Genomic DNA, 25,322 nt, shown 5'->3' with positions numbered 1-25,322 from the left:
CCGTTTATGACTGATTGAATAATGAAATAAAATAAAATAAAATGATAGAAAAGACTGTAAAATAATATTTACAAAAAACTTTTAATTATTTACAAAAAACTAAACTATAACAAAAATAAAATAAGTAAATAAGTTAAAATGCATTAAAATATAAATATAAGAGCGATAAAAAAGACTATTAGAGCTTTCGGAGGTGTCTGCCTCCTTCCTCAGTAATAGTGAGACTTAAGCGACACATCCTTAAATACCAGGTTCACGGCACACGTGGATGACCAGGCGCATACTCAGCATTCCTTTCACTTGTACCAGAACCGGAAGTGGTCTGGAGACGTGGAAAATTAAAACATTTATCTCTGGCCAAAACCACCGCCTCAAAAAGGGGGTGAAGCCTAACTCCCCTGTCTCTGTTCATGCTATTGTTACCAGAGGATCCAATCCACAGCTTTCCAGCCACTTGCGGTCCCAGAATCCATGCGCCCGGTCAATCTCGATAGAATCTTGAAGAGAATCTCGATAAAGTGTACAACACTTTATCGAGATTCTCTAATTTTGACTGATGTAAACTTTTTCTCTCAGCAATTTTATTGTAAGGCTCAGACAAGGCTGTGAATTCTAGAATTTTATTCATTGCCTTTTTTATATCATAAATTGTAGACTTTCCGATGTTGTATGTTTCCATTAAAACAGTATTGCTCACACCACTTTCTAGTTTCTTAATTATTTCAAGTTTGTCACTCAATTTCAATGTGTTCTTTCTCTTCACACCATGGAGTTTATCTATTTTAGAAGCCATTATTATGGGCTTGTAAATACGTATGCTATATATGGTAAAGGGAAAGAATAGGACAAAAATTATAACGTTGCCACGGTTTGATTGCGCATTTTAAATACTTTTGCACGCACATACAAAAGTCCACTAAAATTAAAAAGTTTGTGAGTTTTTGAAAAGTTCAGATTTTCAGACTTTTACTGTATATTGTGTGTTCTGAAACAGTTATACAGATGCAATGTTATACAGTGGGTATTATGCAGTACATAGCTGAAAATGATGGACAACCTCATGACAGCATAAGGAGACCACAAACTACTTTATTTCATTCTTATTTCACTACACTACTTATGTAGTGTGGAGATGCTAAAATTAAGAAAGAAAGGCAGTTTGTTTATCTTACATAAGGCTCCTCATAACTCATCAGGGGAGAGCACAGCCCAATACTTAATCAAAAAGATAGGATTTATGCATATCCATTTTTGTCTCCTTCTTCCATATTCCGCAGTTACTAATAATGAACCACAATTAGGTCCAATATCTGAATTACTTATAATTTTTTGAACTAATTATTCCATATGGATATAAGCCATATTAACAGCCAAACAGGGATTTACTAACAAACAGCAACCTAGAGCATGAATACTATCCCTATGAATATGCATCGGAATTAATTTCCATCTTACCTTCAAGTAGCAACTGAGGACCATCTTCCAAGGTGGAACATTAGGCATCACTTTGCTGCTGAGAGGCTATTCATCATATCCACATTTGCAGCTATGTATTGTGTAATATACACTAGTTATAACAATGACTCTACAGTTCCATATCATATAATTAATAAATATAATGTATATTTCACATAATGGCTAATTACTAGGCAATCGCATTAATGGGACTTAAAGAAGTTCTCATAATATAAAATAACACATTAATTAAAACTAAATTTACATTATGCTCTTATAACTTACAGTTGACTGTGGGGATAGAAAAGGTAAATGACAGCTTCATGATGTTGTGTCAAATGTTTTAGGAATGAAGGTTTATTTGAGGTGGGTCCCTAAAGCACTGAATGCTGATCAGAAGTGGGAAAGAGTGAGGTGTTGTCATGAGATTGTGCAGCATTTTGAACATAATAAAGCTTAGTTCTGGGAGCATTATGTCGCTATGGATGAAACATGGGTGCACTACTTCAACCGCAAAACAAAAGAACAATCAAAACAGTAGAAGCATTTCTCTTCTCCCCCTCCTAAAAAACTTTCAGTGCAGAATCAATCGGGGAGGTCGCAGCATCCATCTTTTGGGATGTAGGAGTGATCATGGTTGATTTCCTAGAACAAGGTGCCACTATCAAATGCCAAGTACAGGCACTCACTGACTTACGTAAGGGTTGCATTCTGCGGAATTCTACACAAGTCGAATTTTACGTGTCGAAATTTCCCTAAATGCTTATGCAGCACTCACAACTATGCTTGCTGAATTTTATTGTAGCAAAAAAGAAATGTTCGACGGATATGTAAATAGAATTATTTATTCAATTTTTTTTTTTTTTTATCTCATGCATAGGAAAAATTACAAAAGTGTGCAATTACAAAAATTTCAAAATTATTAAATTACAAAAAAAAAGGGAGGGGACAGGCAACGTCAGCAAGTTTTACCTTTTGAGCATCGTTGCCAGAATCAACGTTTCCAGTTGATAAGTATACCGCTGCAGAGGTTGAGGGCTGTGGAAATTTAGAAGGGGTTTTTTCAAACATGCCACAAAATTTCTCTGCTGCTGCAGAATTTGTACTGTGACTTCACTGCATACTTTAACATTGTGGAAACCAGCGTGATGCTTGAACCTATTAAACCACGTGTTGCTTGTCACAAACTTGACTTGGAGTTTGCCGTACTTATCCTTAATATCTTCATAAATACTTGTTGCTTTTGCTCAAATGGCCATTAAACTCAGGGGCACTTGCTACTGAATCTCATTTTCCATCTTCTATATAGCACCCAGATGCTGTTTTGTGATCATTGTTGATCTTAAATGCATTGATTCTTTAACATGTTCTTTTATATGCACACTGTCCTTTGAAATAACATTCACTGTTGAAGCAGCGAGACCTAATTTCCATGCAATAGATGACAAACTTTGTCCTGCTTCTTACTTCTTAATCATTTCTAAATCAATTTTGTTTAGTTTCCTAGCACTGCCACCACTTGTATTTTCCCTTCATCATTGTAATAAGTAAATAGGAATGAAGAGAAGATTCTGAAAATTTATTTATGTTTCTTATCCAATTGAAGATTTCAGTGAAGGGGAACACATTTTACCATAATAACGTAAAAACCCACACAATTCTAGTTATCGGGATTATCGCAAAATGCAATAAGATCAAGTTTACTACCAGTTTATAAATAGATGCACTAACAGAAAAGCCCAATAAACTGGAAAGCGCAAATTGTTTTATGATCGTGACCTCCAGAAATATTCTTTAGAAAAATATCAACAAAGCAGTTCAAAATTCATTCTTATAAAGGAACATATGATAATGATGAAAGGGTAGCACTCCATTACAAAAATGACATTTTAGAGAGATAAATAGCTTAGCTATATAGCAAAAATTTCAAATTCCGAGGTCTTGTAACGAATTACCAAAAAAAAAAAAAAAAAAAACCAATGTTATTGGGTTCTCATTGCAATGTTTTCCCAATACCTCCAGTTATTCCTACAGGATGTAAAATGCGTTTCCACAATTTTTTTAAGTTTATACCGGCCGGCAAAAAACTGACGTAAAGTCGAATTTATGGAAGTCGAGTATTACATAAGTCGGGGAGTGCCTGTATTATTCTAACCTACTGAGATATTTCCAGGAGGAACCAACGCTTAAGAGGCGCAAGAAATTGGCCTCAAAGGAGTCTTTCCTGCATCAAGACAATGCTGGGTTCCAGCTATTACAGCACCTGTCCTACTCACTGGATTTGGCTCCTTTGCATTATTTTTTTATTTTTGAATCACAAACAGAGCTTGAAAGGACAGAAATTTAATAGTAATAATGCTGTGATGGATGGAGTCAACAACTGGTTTGAGTCAAACTCTTCTGAATTTTACTTGAGCAGGTTACAAAAACTAGTGGATTATGCCAGAAAGTGTGTTGACTTAAGAGGGGGGACTATGTTGAAAAATAAATGGGTTTTCACAACTTTCCTGTATTCCTTCTATGAGAGGCTAGAAGTTTTTCAACCTCCTCTAGGGTGTGTGTGTATATATGTAACTAAGATTAAAACAAATAAAATACTTGCCAGTAGAATGGCAAACCAGTAGGGCAAAAATATAAATGAACCATGCATAATGAAACTAAACAAAGGGTATTACAGAAGCAACACTCCTAAAATAATTTAGAAATGTACAATACCAAAATATATTTTAGAAAATGCCAATTAAATGAAAATTTAGTGGCGCCTCTCTGAATTACGGTCCTGAATAAAATTACGTGTTCGAATTACGTGAAATTTAACAAAAAAAAAAAGGAGATATATGCTATCTACAACATATAGACCAATAAAAGTAAATAAAAATAAAATAGACCTACCATTATGCCCCATCTCGATGGAGGACCACAAGGCAAATCGATGCATACATAAACCAATAAACATCAATCCACAAATGAAATGGATTTAAATAATGGTGGCCCTTATGCAGTGAAAAATTATAATAGAACAGAAAGTAGCACTCAAATGGCAACACCATACCACTGACAAAGTTACTGTTAAACCAGAATATATAGTGAATATAAGATTATAGAGGGTGGTAAGAGTGCAGCATTAGCATATCGCTCACTACTACAATGAATAATAATATGAAAATTTAAACTAATTATCATAAAAAGAAAGATAAAGAAAATTAGTATTGCAAACACCAGTGGCTGCATTAATGCACATTCCACTACCTGCTGCTTATAATAACTGAGATTAAATCAATGAAAATACAGCCACTTCCCAACTTACATAATACTCGTTAAATTTGGCACTGTTAAATTTTCATTTAATTGGCATTTTCTTAAATCTGTTTTGGCATTGTACACTTCGGCCTTTCTAAATTATTTCAGGAGCACTGCTTCTGCAATACCCTTTCTCTTCAAATCCCCCCCCCCCCCCATTTGTTTTATTATGTATGGTTCATTTATATTTTTGCTCCATTGGTTTGCCATGCTACTGGCAAATATTTTATTTGTTTTAATCTTAGTTATTATAAGCAGCAGGTAGTGGTGTTTGCAATACTAATTATCTTTATCTGTCTTTTCTCTTCTTTCTATATATATATATATATATTCATCACAAGAATACTGATGGCGCACATGTGGGAAACCACAGGTGGTGCCTTACTCAAACACTATGCCACTATGATCAATATCTAATCAGGAAATGACCTATTTATTATTTACCTGTGCATTTGTAGTGACAATTGCCCCACCCACTTGTACCACATGACCCGCATCCTTCCTCTCCCATTGGCTACCCCACCACATTGAATTCTCAACGTGGAATAAATATCACTATGTAATTATTTACTTGCGTTTACAGAGGTCACTTAGGAAAAGGCCTTTTGCTTTGGGTTCCATAATGCATGAGGAATAGGCCTTTCCTCATGCATTATGGAACTCTGCTTCTGTTATGACAGAAAAAGTGAGCTAGGGTCGGCTATGATATATACATCAGCTCACCTTTTCTGTCTGCTACATATATGTCATAACAGAAACAGAAGCCTTGCTTCTTGCTGTATTTCCTTTGATTTTGGCTGCTCGCCCTTAATGATGTTATTTAGCATAATAAAAGCTATTATCTGCTCAATATCTCCTATATTTTTTGTTACTTTTAGTAAATAATATAGAGGTTACCTTGATCTCTTTACAGGAAGGCTTCTTATCCAACTCTCCTAGTCCATCACTTAAATTAATTAAAATACAATGCATTTTAATGTGTTCCGTAATGACAGCTATGACACCAACTTAATAACCCGGAATCACCGTCAAGGCCCCAACCCAACCCCAAAACTATCAACCGTGACGCAACCATCAGTATAGGAAAACATTGTCGTTCATTGTATTTTAATTAATTTACGTGGACTAGGAGAGTTGGATAAGAAGCCTTCCTGTAAAAAGATCAATGTAATCCCTGTATTATTTACTAAAACTATATAAATAGATAATCTATATATAGATTTTGTCAAGCATTGTACACTACTGACAACTGATTCAGACATGGGACAGTGAATCAACTGGGACAATCATAATGAATAGATTCTATTCTAGCAGCAAAGATATGACTGACTAGGATATATAAGAGGAACTTTTATAAAACCTTAAGAAAAGGCATAGAACTAAGTATGAGTCTGAAATTAGTGGATTTCTTTTCCTAGGAGCCACTTTATAAATAATCCACTATAAAAAAAAAAAATAAAAAAAAACACTAGATTTTGGAATAAATCCAACATAAGGTATCACGATAATAACAGCTTATGGCTTTTAAACGAAAATTTGGAATATAATCAAATGCCAATGCTAAGTCATCTTAGGAAATTGATAGTAACCTTCAAGTTATTCAAATCATAAATAACTAAATACAAAATTCGAATTCACATGCACCAAAACACTCACTAAAATTACTTGCATTTTCTAACTAAGAGATAACTAAGACTTTGGTTTGGTATTGGAGGCAGAACCTTTGCACATTTTGCACCATTAAATTCTTGTTTAGCATGCATTCACATATATTAACTTGGTATACTAATCTCTACTACACTGGACAAGCCAAATACTATCATACTGATGATATATTGACAAAGAAACAAGCGAACACCTAATTTTCTGAAAATGCAAGAAAAAGACAGTCTAATAATCCTCATTTATTCCTCTTACCCCTTCAACTTTCCAAATTCTGTTGTTGTTTCTTCTACCAGATAATACAGTCAAGAAAACTCCCCCCCCTCCCAAAAGTCCATTGAGAAAATTGCTTTTGGTGCATTAAGGCAAGGTAAAGTTTTATCCTCTTTGAGCTTATATTTTTTTCCCCATTTTTTATGTTATTTTAATTTTACTTTTGTAGGCAGTTTCTTTTATATTTTACTTATGTAGTTAGTTTTTTCAAGTTTTACAAACTTACAAATTCCCTCAGAAAAGGTTAAACCAACATACTGGCATGTTAGTTCATAGCAATGTTTAAGAAGCATATTAAATCTAAGGAAGTGCATCCAGTCAACATGAGTGGCCTGTGCAATGTTGAGTCAGTTTGGTGTGACAAACAGTGGGAAAATGAAAATGAGAGTAGGAGTGTATTAATGACTGCGATGAGTATAACAACATCTATACAGAGAAACAGAGTGGGCCAGTAAATCAGAATGTTTCATAATGAAGGATTTTAACTTTCCATATATGGATTGGTCACTCGCACACTAGCAAGACTTGAGGATTCCTTGGATGACTTTTCTCCAGTAGCATGTTAGGGAAGCAATAAGAGGGAGGTCACAATGGACTGGAGATGTGCAAATGAATCTCCAATTTACAAAGGGGATCAAAATGTGGTAATTACAGCCCTGTTAGTTTTAATTTGTATTTAAGGGGAAATAAGGAGGTAATGCAGGATCATCTGGACAGGAATGCAATTATTGTAGTTGCAGCATGGATTTGTTAAGGGGCAATCTTGTCTGACCAAACTGATTACTATGATGCAATAACAAAGGAACTGTATACGAAAAATAACTCTGGACATATACTTGAATTTCAGGAGAGCCTTCTGATACTGTTGCACCTTAAAGAATGCTGTACACATTGGACCAGTATGGCATTATGGGCAAGTTACTGCTCTGGATAAAGGGATGGTTGAGTAGAAGACAGTGTTTCAAGGGGTGTTCAATAAATTATCTACCTACCTATGAAGGAAATGACAGACAGAGAGGCAAAAATCTTTTCATTATTATTATTTTTTTTTCAATGTAACTACTCTGAACTTCAATACGCTTGTTCCATTTTGTTGGCAATGAGGAAATACCAGTCAAAATTCTTTGTCCTTTGCATCAAAGAACACAGAAACAGAAGACTTCAGTTCATTATCATCAGCAAAGCGACATCCATGTATGTTTTTCTTGAGGCTTCGAAACAGGAAATAGTCACTGGGGGCCAGATCCGAACTGTAAGATGGATGGGTAAGTGCTGTAAAGTCACAGTCTCTCAAAGCAGCAGCAACAGCATGTGGCCTGTGCACTGGTGTGTTGTCCTGAAGAAGCAGCACTCCTCTGGAAAGTTTTCTACAGTGTTTTTCTTTTATGACATCCCTTAGCTTGTACAGTAGGTACATGTATGACTGCCCAGTGACTGTCTGCTTGTGTTCCAAGTACAAAATTACAATGTACAAAATTCCCTCAGCATTCCAAAAAATGGTGGCCATAATCTTGCCAGCTGAAGGTTGTGTCCAAAATCTTTTGGGTTGGGAACAACCCTTGTGCTTCCATTGTATTGATTTTTGCTTGGTCTCAGGATTCCAGTGATGAACACATCTTTCATCACCCGTAACAATTCTGGAGATGAGTTTCAGAATCCCATCCATAAAAGCTCTAAATTCTCCTCACAACACTATACTCTGAATTGCTTTTGCACAGGTGTCAGATTTCTGACCCCTGTGCAGAAGCAATTCAGAGTACGGTGCACTTACCTTCATCATCATCATCATCAGCCATTTTCAATCCACTGCAGGATGAAGGCCTCTCCAGCAACTTTCCAGTTGCTTCTGTTTTGAGCACTGGCCATCCATTTACTACCCAAAAACTCATGAATTTCATCTATCCATCTCTGCATTTGTCTTCCAGGTTTTCTTCTAGCTTACCTTAGTCATCCCCAAATGTTCATGGAGGATGGTTATAAATGCTTCCTTAGGTAAGTTATATTCCCTAGAGATTTGGGACACCTTTAAACGTCTGTTATTCAGCACAAGGGTTTCCACAGCTTGGCACATTTCTGGAGTGGTCACTGTCACAGGCCTTCCTGGACATGAATGATCTTTGATGGACTCTCTACCCCACTTGAATTGTTTTGACCAGAATTTCACCTGGTCCTCTGAAGGTGCACTGTTGCCATATACAGCGACCATCCTTTCATGAATGGCCTTTGGCCCATTTCCTTCTTTGGTGAGAAACTTGATGATTGAAAAATGCTCCAATTTCAGCAAATCCATAATTTGATACCGGTGTCTTCCTTCTTTCTGTTACAGCAGCACAACCTAAAAAGATAGTGGGATTAAAATTAGTATGATTCAAGTTGAGGTATGTAGGAACATGATAAATCGTGAATCACTGAAATACAACTATGGGAAGTACCTTAGGTAGATAATTTATTGAATGCCCCTCATATTAATGGACACTGCTGTTCAAGGACTAATGTTATTAGTGGAGTCCTACAGGACTCAGTACTGGGCCCATTTTTGTTTTCAAAATTAATAATGATATTGATGAAGGTATATCAGGCTTAATGTCTAAGTTTGCAGATGATACAAAGGTCGGCAGGGTGGTTAATGACAGTAATCAGGGTAAACTATTGCAACAAGATTTTAAAAAAAAATTAAGTAGATCTACTGAGAAATTGCAGTTGAAGTTTAACATCGACAAATGCAAGGTACTGCATATGATCAGAAGTAATCCCAGATTAACATACCAACGCTATGGTACTACACACTCAGGGTAGTGTAAAATGAAAAAGGTAAAAAATGAAAGACTTGGGGGTAATTGTGCAGTCAGAGTGGGATATGAGGTTCTCTGAGCACAATGCAAACAGGCTACCAGGATAGCTCATGGGGTTTTGTCAATGATATACAGAAACTTTGCTTGCAGGGATAAGGTGATTATCCCTCTGTACAAGACAATGGGGCTAAGCCACATCTTTAGAGTACTGCATACTGGTCTGGAAGCCTCATTTTGGGAAAATGAGGCTTCCAGACCAGTATGCAGTTGTTCCAGTAGATCTACTGGAACAGGTGCAGAGAAAGTTAACAAGATTAGTGAAGGGAACAAAACAGTACTCTTAACAAGAAAGGCTTCATTCCTGCAAATTGCAGCATCTGGAAACTAGACACCTGTGAGGTAATCTGATTGAGGTGTTTAAGGCTTTAAATGGACTGAGAAAGCTCAATGCTGATTGCATTCTTCCTCTTGCTCAGATTATTTGTATGAGGGGGCATAAATTCAAATTGAGGAAGGATGGTTACAGGATAGATGTGCTGAGGGTGGTTGATTGATGGAATGAACTTCCATCTGGTGTTCTGAAAGTAGGAAGTTTGAATAAATTCAAGGAAGAACTTATCAAATTATTGGAGGGGGTTGGATAGGTGATATGGGACTTTTTTTGCTGATAATTTATAAGCTTCCTTTCTTGCATCACACGGCACTACTACTAATAATAATACTGAAATTTTTTTGTGGACAACTTTTTGGCATCATTAAATAAAAAGAAATAGATGAAGTCTATTTATGATTTGCACCATCAGATTTGTCAGTTTCTGAGTGAGTTCCTACCAGACGCTATTATGAAAGATGAAAGAACTGATGTACAATGGTACTTAGTTTTGGAACTGAGAAATTTACCAGTAACTTGAAATATAACAAATTATTCCATGTCATGCTTAGCATTTTAACAATTCCTCACAGCAACACTGAATGTGAAAGAATATTCAGCCAGGAAATGCTCTTGACAGCCAGGTGTAAACAGAAAGGTCACTGATATGAACAAAACTCTGACTCATTTTTTCTGAAGAGGGCAAAGGCTACAAAGAAACATCACAAACATCATTTGTGATGTTTCTTTTGACAAACACTTGCCCAAAAATGCCAAATGCAGAGAGTGCACACTACAGGGTGATCCTTTGTGCATGCATGCATGTAATGGGATTGTCAACAATAATGTGTGGATTCTCCAGAGCCCAAAATCTAGCATTTTGCTTATTCATATACCTGTCTAAATGAAAATGCACTTCATTGAAAACTGTACTTTATAATGTAAGACGCTTGCTGTAAAAGTGCACTGAATTCTGTGGCAAACTGAATATGCTCTTCTTTTACACTTGGTGTTAGTTGCTGGCTGAGCTGAATTTTGCAGAGATATGCAAATAAGTCATTTCAATAAATTTTCCTTTGTTTTTGTTTTTTTTTTTTTGATTTGGTAGTTGTTGGCGCATCGGCTTCTGTGGCCATATTGCACCTCCCAAGGTTTTTGCAGTACTTTGATCCAAGCCCGAGGCGGGAATCGAACCCGCGACCTTTGGGTTGCCGGGCAGGTACTTTACCCACTCGGCTAGCCCGGTCGGCAAAATTTTCCTTTGTGTAAGACTCCTCATCTGTTGTGAAAGTTTACATAAACTCTTCCTTGGGTTTCACAGCAAAATTTCCCAAGCTTCATCAATACTCTCTGGCATTCTTAATGCTAGCCAGTCTGCATATCACTTCCTTTCATCTACAACACTGCCTGTTCTCTGAAATTGATCCACTAACCCCAATACTGTTAAGTTTGTTGGTCCATCAAGCCAGCTGAGGTGTTGTCAGTATCTTCTTTGAGCAGAAACAACTGAATTCCTACATCAGTAGTATTTCCTAACAATAAACACTTCCCCCCCCCATTTTTTTTTTTGTGCTTTTCAACACACACACACACAGTTGCCAACAAATTCTACAGGATAATGATGTTGTTAGTACAAAAAACTTAAAGCTCGTGAAGCTGCAAAGAAAAAAAATAGTATGATGAATAAAAAAAAATCAACCTATTGTTTATGAAAATGACAGTGGTCAAAAAGATGGACTCTCCATTATATATCTGGACATTTACATTTGGTAGCTATGTAAATACTGTGCGCAACTTTTAAAAATTCAAAAGTAAAAAATAACATTTTCAAAAATAAAATTTAAGACTTAAATATGTTTTATTTAATAAACCTTCTCGTACAAGGAGCTAACGAATGTATTATACAATAACAGTATTTCCACTGCTTTTAGCTGGCACGGGGGGGGGGGGGTTCAGTATATGAGCAAGTCTATTTCATAGTAAACTTTTTTGGCTAAAAAAATATACTCTGATTATAAAAGGTCTATGTCACTGAAACTGAAACCACATTATGCAAATCTAAATCTGCATTATTACATCTGAATATTTTACTGATGAAAATAAGCATAAATTCACAGGAACAGACTGAATTTTGATTATTCTTTATGATGGCTGGCATTATCTTGTTGTTGGTACTCCAGTAGTATTTTTAATTTGTTTACATGCTTTTCAGCTGTAATATTTATTTTCAGAGCTTCTTGAGAACAAAGCTGGTTCAATATTCTATTTTACTGCCAAAATAATTTCATCAACAAATATGAAACTTACCAACATAATATGGTGTATAACATGGTGTCTGAAGAGAATTCAAATTTGTTGTTTCCTTTGCAAAGCCAAAGTCTGTTAGTTTTAGTGTAGCAGTGTGATCTACTTTACTGTACAGTAAATTCTCTGGCTGGAAAAATAAATACATATCTATCACTTTCAAATATATCAGGATAAAATCTATAAATTGCCATTATTTTTATTTTATTTTTTTTAGCATTGCCAGTCTGCAATTTCATATATATAGTAGTATTTGTTAGAATATACGTATTAGTATTTGAGGAAGAATAGTGAAAAAAAGAAGACATACCTAATAAATCTGTGGAAAATGCACATGCAAACAACTTACTATTGTATATCTACAATTTGAGTGACTTCATCCAGGGAGCAACTGCCCAAACTGTAAGGAAAAAATTATAAGGGGGTTCTGTGTTTCAGTGAAAATCAATTACAGTATGGCAATAGTAATTTTAATAGGGTTTTAGGGTTATATAAAATGGTTTTATAGTATATTTTAATAGTAATTATAAAATGTATGCATAGTGCACATTGATCATTGTTGACCAGACAGAGAATGAAAGCAATAAAACTGAAATCTAAATTAAGTGATATAAGCAGACTTACCATGTTCAAGACAAATAACCATGTGTGGACCTTAATGTAGCTTTAAAAAAAAAAAAAAAAAAAAAAAAAAAAAAATGGAGGAATGAATAAAGTGTTGATTGAAGGCTTGGAAAGTGGCAACCCCTGTTAGACATGGTAAAATGTGCAATAATGTGCATAAAATTATCCAATATGTGAATTATTAGTTCAGGCATAATGAAACTTAGCAATAGCGAAGTACAGTAAACCCCCGCTATTCGCGGTTTCGCGATCGCTGATTTAATATAAAATGAAACCTAAAAAAATGTGAATTTTAAAGCGCCGTGAATATTTTCCACCATAAAAAAAACATGGGCATGGCTAAAAGTATCTTTGCCGGTCAAAACAGCGCTCAGTGGGTAGGGGGAGAGGGGTGACAAAATCGCGAGCGTGGATGTTTCTCGCTAATCCTTGTTCAGTATGTGTTATGCGCTTGTCATGGAAGGTTTCGTCGTTTGCTTTTAATTTATATGCTTATAAATTGATCTTATTATCATTTTTTTTTTATCTTTGCATTTATTTTTTTTTTCCCTTGATGCGCAATATTTTTTCAGTAAAAAGGTAAACTGCAGCCATTATCAATTTATAAATTGATATGCTTACAAAAATGATAAATCTACCGTAAAACAGACGGTAGATTTATCATTTGCCGTGTAAAACAGACTTTTGTATGTACATATGACTGTCTATGTACATAGTCATATTATGAAGGTACCTATAATACATACATAGACAAAATTTTAGACTAGTTTTTCTTATATATTTCATACTTTGGAACGGAACCCCTTTTTTACTATGGGAGTCATAACTCAGTATTCGCATTTTCGGTATTCGCGACATTTCTCAGGAACGTAACCCCCGCGAATAGCGGGGGTTTACTGTAGTGCAAAAAGGCCAGCGGAGTGGGATAGACAGAACCCGAACCTAATGAAGGCAAATATATAGTAGTATGATTAGAAATAGTTTCTCTTCCATCCTCAATAACTCTAATAACTTCAGAGAAATAAAAATGAAGAACACAGGATAGTTAAAAGTGTGATGCAAGATATAAGATAAAGCTCGGGAAGCCTGCGATTGCAAGCACATTCCTATAGAAGAAGCTTGAACTGAAGTTATGTCTGTGAACTTAGTGAGGTGGTATATAATATTATAAAATAAGAAAACAAAGGGAATATGTAGAAAATAGAAATTAATAAAGCAAAAACTGTATATAATAAGACAAGACAGAATGAATAGATATGTAAATGGATGAAGCTGTATTGATGCGTACGACTATAAATAATAAATAAAATCATGTATGAAAAAATAATGACCAAAAAGAAGATTAGGTTACTTGAAATACACTATGTTTCTAGCCATTTAGTTTCAAGCAACCCAGTTTTGTTTTTAGTTGTTATTTTTTTTGATTTCAGTCATTATTATTATATATATTTTTTTATTTCATTTGTGATTTCATTCATTATTTATTATATATAGAGTCATACGTATCAATACGGCTTCTTCTATTTACATATCTCTTCACTCTGTCTTGTCTTACTATATATGGTTTTTGCTTTATTAATTTCTCTTTTGTATATATTCCTCTTTTTTCCTATTTTTCTTATTTTATAATATTATACATTGCCTCACTTAAGTTCACAGACATAACTTGCAACTTCAGCTCAAGGTCCTTCTACAGAAATGAGCTTGCGATCCTGGAATTGCCTGAGCTTTATCTCATATCTAGCATCACATTTTTAACTTTCCTGTACTCTTCATTTTTATTTCTCTGAAATTCAAGGTCCTTCTAAAGAAATGAGCTTGCGATCCTGGACTTGCCTGAGCTTTATCTCATATCTAGCATCACATTTTTAACTTTCCTGTACTCTTCATTTTTATTTCTCTGAAATTATATGTTAATGGTTGGAGGAGAAACTATTTCTAAACATACTGCTATATATTTGCCTTCATGAGATTCAGGTTCTCTGTCCTACTCCACCAGCCTTTTGCACTACTTTGCTATCATTAAGTTTCATTATGCCTGAACTTAATAATTAACATAGTGCCTAATTTCATGAACATTTTACCATGTCCAACACACGGGTCTCCACTTTCCAAACTTTCAATCCTCCCTAGAGGTTGACTATTTTCTCATCCATTTCTTTTTTGGCTGCATTAAAGTCCACATTTTGCTATTTGGCTTGGACACAGTAAGTCTGCTTATATCTCTTAATTTAGATTTTAGTTTTATCTCTTTCATTCTCTGTCAGGTTAACGATGATCAATGTGCATTATGCATACATTTCATAATTTTTTAAATATACTATTAGACCATTTTATACAAGACCCTATTAAAATTGGTAATGCCATACTGCATATTGACTTCAGAGAAACAGGAAAACCCTTTATCATTGTTTTCCCCTTTCAATTTGGGTGGCTCTCCCCCCCCACCAGATGAAGTCTCCAAAATTGTAGATTACAATGATAAGTTTTTTGTATAATGTTTAACAATATTCTTTAAAAATCTAACCTTTTTGTATATTATCATATGTATTTGTATTCTTTCACAATATTCGTTAATAGTCTAGCATTTTTTGCCTACACATTCTCCACAGATTTATCTTGTCTTCCTTTTTTCACTATATATATATATATATATATATATATATATAAATAAAATAAAAATTCTTTTGACAGCTAGTTACAATCTTTAAAGTAGTTAATCCTTAAATACATGATTTTTTAAAAGTATTTTTTCCATACCCAAGTAATTTTGATTGAAAAAAAAAACAAAAAAAAAAAAAACAATGCACTAGAAAAACATAGAACCTTTTGTTTTATGTGTAATAGTTACATATTATTTGAAATTTACATATAGAAAGTTTTGAGGAAATTATTAGTTTTGTTGTAGCATATTATTTAAACATATCCCTTATATCTTGATATTTTTCATCTGTGGGTCCACATAGGCCAAGGCCAATATTCTAAATCAGTTCTTAAATCTTTCATGGGCATATACTGTATATCGCAATTTCTTTTTAGGTCATAATTCCTCTTCAATGTCACGTCACTTAGTCTCTTCATAACTTTCAAAGGAAGAGCATCCCTGCAGTATCACTCTTCTGAAACATGGCAAATTCAAATGATTTTTCATTATTCCTTTTGCTCTGGTCCTTGGTTTTCTTAAACAAAATAACACAAATTTATGGCCATGTGTGGCTTCTAGCAACATGTACACATGCATGTGTACATGTTGCTAGAAGCAATGTCAGTGCTGGACTGAGACAAAAAAAAAAAGCAATTATGATTCAACCTGTCATGAAATTTTTATGTAATGTAAACAGATGGCTAAGAAGGTACACAGTGAGAAGGGCACCATTATCCCTCTTTACAAAGTGATGGTTAGACCACACCTAAAAAAGACTTCTGATTTAGGCTGCAAAGTGATGCACATATGAAGAGCCGCTTAGAAGGTGTGAGCCACGAAGTTTGACAACTAGAACTAGACATCTAAAGTGGGATATAATTGAGGTATATAAGGCATTAAAGAGATTGAGTAAAATGAATGAGAAAAGTCTGTTCTCCTTCACGGGTGAGATACAAACTAGGGGACACAAATATAAAATCTTGGGGAAATCACAGACACTCACTCATAGACAGTGCTGTCACTCACCAGAATGAACTGCCTCTCAATGAGGTGGGAGGCAGCAAATCTGGTTAAGTTTAAAGCACAATTAGATGATTATGTTGTGGAATGGGAATAGTATGAATATTCTAAATTTTTATTATTATTATTATTATTTATTTATTTTTTTGGCTGATGCAGAAAAGTTTGTTTCCTTGCATCATTTGGCCTTACTAATACCAAAACGAGATGGATTATTAATTGTTTCATATAAAATTATCCACTTTAATTAGGTGTCATACAAAATTAGTTCTTGAAATAACTCTGCACAGTAGTAGTAGAGAACTTCTTAAAACATGACTTATTTAACTTTGCATATTAAATACATTATGGTCACACACCACATCATTACAACTCAATAGAATATTCATTTGCACATTTTTGCATTCTTCTCAATATACTTAGATAATGCTTCTTTATTTACCTGTTGAAAAAAAAAAAAAAATTTTTTTTTTTAAACAATAAAACTCATTTTAAACAAGATTGCACTTAACTTTTAAGTTATTTACTTATGCTGAAATCACACTGTAAATTGATTCCATAACCAAGGCTTAAAGTATTATGAAAAAATTTATCACAGCATTCATTATAATAAAATTGCATTATAACCTCATTTCTTTAATTTATAATCTTCATTCCCAGGATATTTTATAAGGCAATTTGGAAATAAAGAATGTCATACAATTTTGCAAACTACAAGCAAACGGTACATGATAAGATTCAAAAAGACATCGTTGCACCTGCAAATATAATATATCTCAAGTAGTAGATTTCAAGCCTAAATCAAGTTTTTGTTTGTCGAGAGTTACGAAGTAATAAGATTACAAAGTCACCTTAAGTTCTCAGATACTTCTTTCCAACACTGTTCTAATTTAACACTAATTTAATATGCCTATGGCTGTGGATTCATTAAATTAGTCAATTATTGATCACTCTACTTCAGCTACTAACCAAATTAATCAGTTTTTTACATGTGCAATCAAAAACAGTAATATATAAAATGCACTCCCACTATTATTAATTTGGTTCATATAAACAGAACATCTCCACTAACTCAATTACAGTTTTCCTAATTAAATTTCAACCATTGCCGGCTAAATAGAAATTCCATCATCCCACTTTACAGTACGATAACTGAATTTACAAAACAACCAAAATTTACTGTTAAACTCTCCAATCAGTCTTAAGATTCTGACAACCATGTTTTGAATAGTATAATTGATACTGAGCATTTTCCAGAATGCCTAATAAAGTAATTTATTCCTAATACTTTAGTGTTTTGGAAATAAAAGCTCACATACCACTTCAGTGATAAATGCACATTTATCAAACAGGAAGAATCTCTTTATGCAAACTGCAACCTCCTCTGCTTATGATAACTCCTTGTTGCAATGGAAGTGTCGGTTCTAATTAAAGTTTAAGAAATTTAATGGTTAGTGATATCACTTTCTAAATTTCACTCTAACATGACTCTTAACTAGAACTGACAATTCCATTGCAAGAATTTATCACAAACCAACTACAATATGGGGAATCACTTCAACTTTAGTAACCATTAAAGTGGAAGTGGTTCCTTGAGTTATACCTCATAGAAGATGTATTGCAATCTGCCAATTCATTAATACATACTCAATCCGATTAAGTTAATAAAATCAAATTATTAAAAATGAACTTTTATATTATAAAATTTATATTTATTATTCTTTATATTAAAATAGGCAGTTACTCTTCTTGGATTATTAATAAAGTCAAAAATGTAGTCTTGATTCTGATAAAAGGTCAAACAATTAGAAAAGATTTTTAAAGATAGTAGTATAAAATTAGTTATAAAATCAAATCAATACTATTACTATATAATTTCTAGTAATGACCAACAAATTGGTTTAAGTTAAACTTTAATAAAATAAATAAATAAACAGATATACAGTTGTTCCCCCGTATCCGCTGATTCAGTTACGCGCGGTTAACCACAGGGGGAAAAAAATGAAAAAACTTAACACACACTACTTGCATGTCCAATACGATGCTTCCCTTTATTTTTCACAATGCCACGTATGGTTTGATCACCAACATTATAATGATTCTTTAGAGATTTAACGGATGCACCATTTCAAACTTTTGAATAATTTGAAGTTTTTGTTTAATTTGAAAGCACAACTCTTGCATTGTGCATTTGCCTATCATTTGCCTATTATTTTTGCGATTTCTAAAAAAAAAAAAAAATTCCAACGTCCCTGACATAAATAACGAAACAAAATTTGTCCTTTTGCACAACAATCAACACGACGCACTAAACCAAATTAAACATTAATCCAATCCCGGTAAATAAATCGAGTCTAGTGTACTCTATTATTACCGTATTTAATGTTGGTAATATCTTACTGTGTGTTTAATTTATCAATTAAACTTTATTATACGTATATATGTACAAGAAAATCACATTATAAATGGGGTCAGCAGGTGCTCGCTTATATCTGCGGTTTCAACCATCCACGGTAGGTAGTGGAACGTATCACCCCCCCCCCCCTGCAGATACGGGGGTCTTACTGTATACATAAATAAAATACTAAAACAGATATAAAATAAAAGTTAAAATACAAGCATTAAAAAAAAAAAAAAAAATATATATATATATATATATATATATAAAAACAAAACAATAAAATAAAGTTTTTGGGGCGAGGTGTCCCTTCATCAGCTGCTCGGTGTACTGAGTATATATACAGGATGTCTCAAAAATATTGGTACAAATGTTTAGGGGAGGTAGGTAATATCTAAAGGAATGTGAATCGCATAGGAACCCATAACCGCAAACGTCACCGCAAGTTGGTAGACAGCATGGTAGTCGCCGCATGAAGAGCATGCATCGATATACGAACTGTGAGCTGGCAGACATGCACCTAGTGTATGGATTAGCAGAGGGAAATGGACGAGCCGCTCAACGAATTTATGGAGAAAGCTTCCCACACAGACATGTACCGGACCACCGTTTGTTTGCACGTGTGCATCAAAATTTGTGCGATTATGGGTCATTTAGAGGTAACAGGAGTAGTGCGGGCAGACCACATTCAACGCGAACTCCCGTCATGGAAGAAAGTGTGTTGAATGCCGTCCAGAATAATCCTACTACCAGCACATGTGCTGTTGCCTCTGCCTTAGGAGTGTCTCGTTGCAGTGTACAGCATGTCTGGCACTGATTCTTTACACCCCCTTTCATCTCCAAAGGGTTCAGTTACTGCTCCCCCAAGATCATCCTGCACGTGTGGCTTTTGCACAGTGGTTTCTCCAAGAAAGTGTTCAAGACTTGAATTTTCCAGTCTATGTTTTGTTAACGGATGAGGCTTATTTCACTCGGGAAGGCTTATTCAATCAGCACAATGCTCATGTGTGGGCTCACGACAACCCACAGTGTGCGCCCCCCATGCAGCACAACATCGCTTCGCAATAAATGTGTGGGCAGGTATGGTCGGTGACTGCTTAGTCGGCCCATACCTGTTACCATCCTGCATGAACTCCGCTAAATATCGGATCTTTCTTTAACTAGTTCTACCAGGGTTACTTGACGATGTGTGGTACTACACTTAAGATGTTAGAAAATGAAAAAGACCTGGGAGTAATTGTGCAGTCAGATATGAAGTTTTCTGAGCAATGCAGACAGGCGGCCAGGGCAGGTCATGGGGTTTTGTCAATGATATATAGGAATTTTGTTAGCAGGGAAAAGGAGGTGATTGTATAAGGCAATGGTCAGGCCACGCCTTGAGTACTGCGTACAGGTCAGGAGGCCTCATTTTAGGAAGGATGTAAATTTGCTTGAGCGTGTACAGAGAAGGGCAACAAGATTGGTGAGGGGAATGAAGGGATCCTCTTACCAAGAGAGGCTTAGGTTCTGCAAATTGCAGTGGCTGGAGACTAGGCACCTGTGCAATGATCTGATTGAGGTGTATAAGGCCTTGAATGGGTTGAGCATGCTGAATTATGATGGGATCCTTCCACTTGTTCAGATTACGAACCTAAGGGGGCATAAATTCAAATTAAGAAAAGACAGATGTAGAATAGATGTATGGAAATTTGCCTTTAGCCAGCGGGTGGTTAATTCCTGGAACAAACTTCCATCTGTCGTGGAAGTTGATAGGTTAAACAGATTTAAGGAGGAACTGGACAGGCATTTGGAGGGAATGGTGTAATTTTTTTTTTTTTTTTTTTTTTGGCTGATGCCGCATACACTTGCTTTCTTGCATCACATGCCACTACTACTACTAATTTCATTAGACTTAGCCAGACAAACCAACTGCCAACTTTTAATGACATAAGAATTAAAAACTAACCTCTCTCTTTGGTCCTCCTTGACTTTGCCATACTGTTTATTTACATCATTACGTTTTCTTTAATGCCAATTTGTATCATAAGGTAAAAATCCTACTGGTGTAGGATTTAGAAATAAGGTATTAGAAACGCTAAAATTTTACATGTAAAAACTAATCCTTAAGTTATTAAAATAAAAAATAAAATATTATTATAAATATGATATTTTGGTATTATAAGGTTTATATAATTATTGACTAGGAAAAGAGTCAGTGAAAACTATTCATAAATGACTGGATTATAAGCTTTTAATTTTGTCATAGTAATAGTATTTACCATACAATGTAAGCTTTTGCTGCACTAACAAACAAACAAACAAAAAAAGAAAAGAAAAAAGTTGATAAGAAAATAAAAATTATATGCCTCTCTCTTCACATAGGTGAAAATCCAGTTGACCTTTGAATTTATTCAAACTGTCAGTCTCAACTATCTGTGAGAGCAACTTGTTCCAGCAATCAACGACTCACTGGCTAAACTCATCTACATAAACCCCTGATCACTAACTGTGTAATCACCGATTATCTAAAAATAAATCATTACAGATTATTAACAAGTACTTGTAATTAAATCTAAGCATTTAATCATAATAAAATTTATACAGGGTGTCCATAAAGTTCTTGTGCACTTTAAAACTGCAAAAACTTTAGTTCTATTCAAGATAAAAACTATCTGTAAAATGCACTGGAAACATAATTTATTATAATTTTTAGGTTATGTAATTCTAACTCAACATGACTGTTAAAGATTCAACAAAACCCCTCCATCATTACTGATACAAAGTGTAGTGCAGTTTTTCAATTCCATAAATGTTCTCCAGCTGTGTTTCAGTTACAGCATTAACTGCATTTGTTACCCTGATATGAACTGGGCAAGTTCATATCAAGTAACAAATGAACTGTACAAGCAATTGGCCCACCTCTGCTGATCCACCTGTTTAGGAAGACATCATTTATGGCAAACTATATTGGCTTCAACTCTTAATTGTCATTTAGGAATAGAAAATCCTATAGATTTCAAGATACATATTACTGTTAACCACTGTTTCTCCAATTATGTATATTTTTCCCAGGGCACACTAGACACTGACTCTAGGGGAAAGCCTTTCATGTTCCCAGACTTCTTATGGTTTCTCTATCCCTCAAAATACAGCAATTATAATGATTAACCTTACCACTAATGTGGTAAGGTTAACTTGTGACAGAATGCTAATCTTACATAGTAGTCTTCTTCCAGCAAAATTTCATGCACTTGAACCTTGTAGGGTCACGTGCAATTTCACTCTAAGGATTTTGTGCAATGTTGCTTTAGGAATGCAGGGTTCCAGAAACAACTTAGTGATTTTTGTAGGCTTTGCTGGAAAGCTTCCTTGAGAGATGTCACAGTTTCCTCATTAATCTGGACCTTCTAGTTCATGGCTTATCACAAATGGAACCAGTCCCTTTATAAATTTCTTCATCCAGTTGAAACTGGAATTTCTGTGTAATGCTTCCTTCGCATAGTATGTGGTAATTTTTTTCTAACTGCTGATATGGACTTAAGCTCTGCTAGCCAGAATATTTAGTTCACTTTCTTTTCTACTGAAGCCATCTCTTCCAAATTAGAGTAAATTAAGTAATTAGTTTTTTAATAAAAACTAGAATAAATTACCATCCCAATACACTTTACAGATTGTTTTTATCTAATACAGTTTTAAAGTGCACAAGGACTGTATGGACACCGTATAACCTAGGTGGTACACCATACAAGATAGTTTGCTTGGTCATCATTTTAATTATGCATATTTAAAATGCACAAGTTAATCCTTTTTATATCAATATTTTAAGTAGCTACATATCATTTAACCATGACTCAGCATCAATCTTGCTTTACAATGCTAAGCCTAAAGCTATCTAATGGGTTAGCCTTTATGTTCTGTTGTGAGTATACACAGTAATGTGTAGCATTTATGGTCCGTTGTGAGAGTACAGAGTTATGCCGGTAAACAATTACATTTTAAATAAGAACTCTGTTATCCCAGCTTCGATAACAAAGTTTTCTGCTGCTTATAGTTCATTGTGTTAGTTTATTCAAAATGTGCCTTGTTCGTATGAGGTATCCCAGTTTTATATTGCTAGTTACTTATAACAAGTTTAAAAAACTTTGGATTCTCTGCAAAAAGAAACATGGTATAAGAGGTAAGCAAAAATAACTGAAGCTAAAGTTTTCTCATAGAGAATCTTGTGCACTTCAAGTTATTTCTAAGGTATACTGGTTAGACTCTGTGCTGTTCTTCCAAAATGCATGGAGTATCAAAATAAAATCACTATGCTCACTGATCTCCTAACTACCAACACCTATAATTTAACCATTGTGGAATCATGGTTTACTCCTGACAAAAAGTAGCTTGCTACTTTTGAAAATAATTTCTCTTTTAATGCTGTCTCCTGATGTGTCACAAAGAAAGAAGGGGTGTGAGTATATCTCTTTATCACAAAGTAGTTCCCTGTCATCCAACAATAGTAAGAGTTGATATAAAGTCAATCCCAGTATTGATTGTAGTTGCATACTATCCTCCACCCATCTGTGGTCTGCCAGGAGACTTCAGCATATGGATGTCTGTTACTAGGCCTCAGGATAATCTGTACTGAAGATTTCAATTTTGCAATGCATCTCCCATATGATGTCACCCAACTGCCTTACCCTCTCACAAGGTCTGGTGCACATTTAGACAGTGTTTATTAATGCTGCAGCCACAAACCCTGTTAAAACTCTCTCCATTATTTTGACTTTGATCACAGCCCTCTGCAAGTTGATATCTCAGTCAAAGTTACAAAGCAAGCACAATATTTAAATGGTTAGAGAGAAAAATTATTTATCTCCCCAACCAGTTTAATGAAGAACTAACAATATTTTTATTTCAAACTTTTCTTTAGCTATCTTGTCAATCCCCCCCCACCCCATGAAGATGCTTGGCCGTGGCTAACCTGATGGCTAACCTTCATTTCCATAAAAACTATCTCCACATGATACACCTTTTCCTCTCAGAGAAAACCCCGGTGGAACAGAAACTTATCTATCCTGTTAAAGAATAAACAGGTCTCACATAAAAATTACTACAAGACCCCACAGAGGATAGTTATAACTTATTTTGTGTTCACAGGCATGCTTTTAATATAGCCGAAGCACAAACTCTATTGAACTTTGTTTTCTTAAGAATATCCTAAGTAAGGCAATCTTCTCTGATGCAGTTACCACCATATCAAACTCTTTTGAACTTGAGTTGTGTCCCACATGGTATAACTTGTAATAATATTCAATAATTCTATGTTTCCAGATTTTGATATCTCACCTATAATGAATACTGTCTAATATAATAGTTTCATCTCTTCAACTTAAGAAAGTCTTTAATTTTCTCACTGACTAGTTGGGTAGGACTTAGGCCAAATAGGAATCTTATCCAGGCCACAGGCCTGGATAAGATCCCTACTTGTTGAATTAAAATTGTCAGTTATTTCATCTTGGATGTTGTAACTCCACCATTAAAATCAATCTCTAAAAGAAGTCCCCCCCCCCAATATTTGAAATGTTATTGTGTACCCATCTCAAAACATTCAATTTCCACTAACCTGACTAACTTCTACCCATTTCAATCTGATCGCCATTACTTAAAATATTTTATAAAATTCTGCCAAAGTCTATCGCATCCATCTATCTTTCATCTAGACTTCAATCATTCGATCCATTAAAGTATTTCTTTATGTTTTACAGAAACTTGTTTAATCCAACTGGCTTCTAATTCTATATAAAATACTGGCAGCAAAAACAAATTCTCCACTGTATTTTCTTATATATATAATCTTCTGTGTTTGAGTCAAAGTTACCATTCTGTAGTTTCTGCTTCCAAACATACTTTATCTCTGGCTCTTAAAAATTCTACAACAGTTACTCAGTACTCACAGAGAGGCAATTTGCAAAATCATCTACTGTTGTAAAGTCTTGGCCTTCCACAAGGTGAAGTGCTATCAGCTTCCTATTCTCCAGTCCTGTATCCTTTTCTACCAGAACTTAAATTTCTGCTCATATGCTGATAACATAATTTCTCCTTGTAATGCCTGTTGTCTAAACCAATATACTCTAGCTGCAAAAAACTGCAGTTTCTAATTTCATATACAGCTTATTTTGGGTTAGTCATTAATCCTAATAAGACTAAATACCCCAGCACCTTCTTCTTCTACATTATTTCTTTCCATTTAATCTGTTGCTATCAACTCCTGTTCTGTGTTAAATTCCTTGAAGTTTATTAAGATGCAGTTTTCCACCACTGCACTAAACTCTGTAAAACCATAAACAGCTTTCTGGGCAATGAAATGTAATACTGCATTAATTTTTAACAACTGGACCATACTGAAATACTTTTAAATCTATATTTTGCAATTATTTATGCATGCCTCCATTCTCAGGTCCTTTGCCTCTAAATCTAAATCACAAGTGTATGAGTTTATGCAGTATCAGCCAAAAA

The 25,322-nt window shown here is 34.6% G+C and overlaps 1 protein-coding gene across 2 annotated transcripts in view; it reads right to left on the bottom strand.

Moving 5' to 3' along the window:
- The window catches only part of LOC150086870 (MAP kinase-activated protein kinase 2-like), a 197,501-nt gene that overhangs the window by 82,754 nt on the left and 89,425 nt on the right, over positions 1 to 25,322 (bottom strand). For both annotated transcript variants that reach the window (XM_090371638.1, XM_090371637.1), the window contains exon 5: positions 12,160 to 12,286. In XM_090371638.1, the coding sequence (XP_090227764.1) occupies positions 12,160 to 12,286 (127 nt within the window). The remainder of the gene's footprint in view (positions 1 to 12,159; positions 12,287 to 25,322) is intronic.

Source organism: Mastigoproctus giganteus, chromosome 4 (genome assembly GCF_048544385.1).
Source record: "Mastigoproctus giganteus isolate SK-2022 chromosome 4, ASM4854438v1, whole genome shotgun sequence".
Classification (NCBI taxonomy): domain Eukaryota; kingdom Metazoa; phylum Arthropoda; class Arachnida; order Uropygi; family Thelyphonidae; genus Mastigoproctus; species Mastigoproctus giganteus.
Note: the sequence above shows the minus strand (reverse complement) of the source record. Positions and strands in the feature narration are given on the sequence as shown.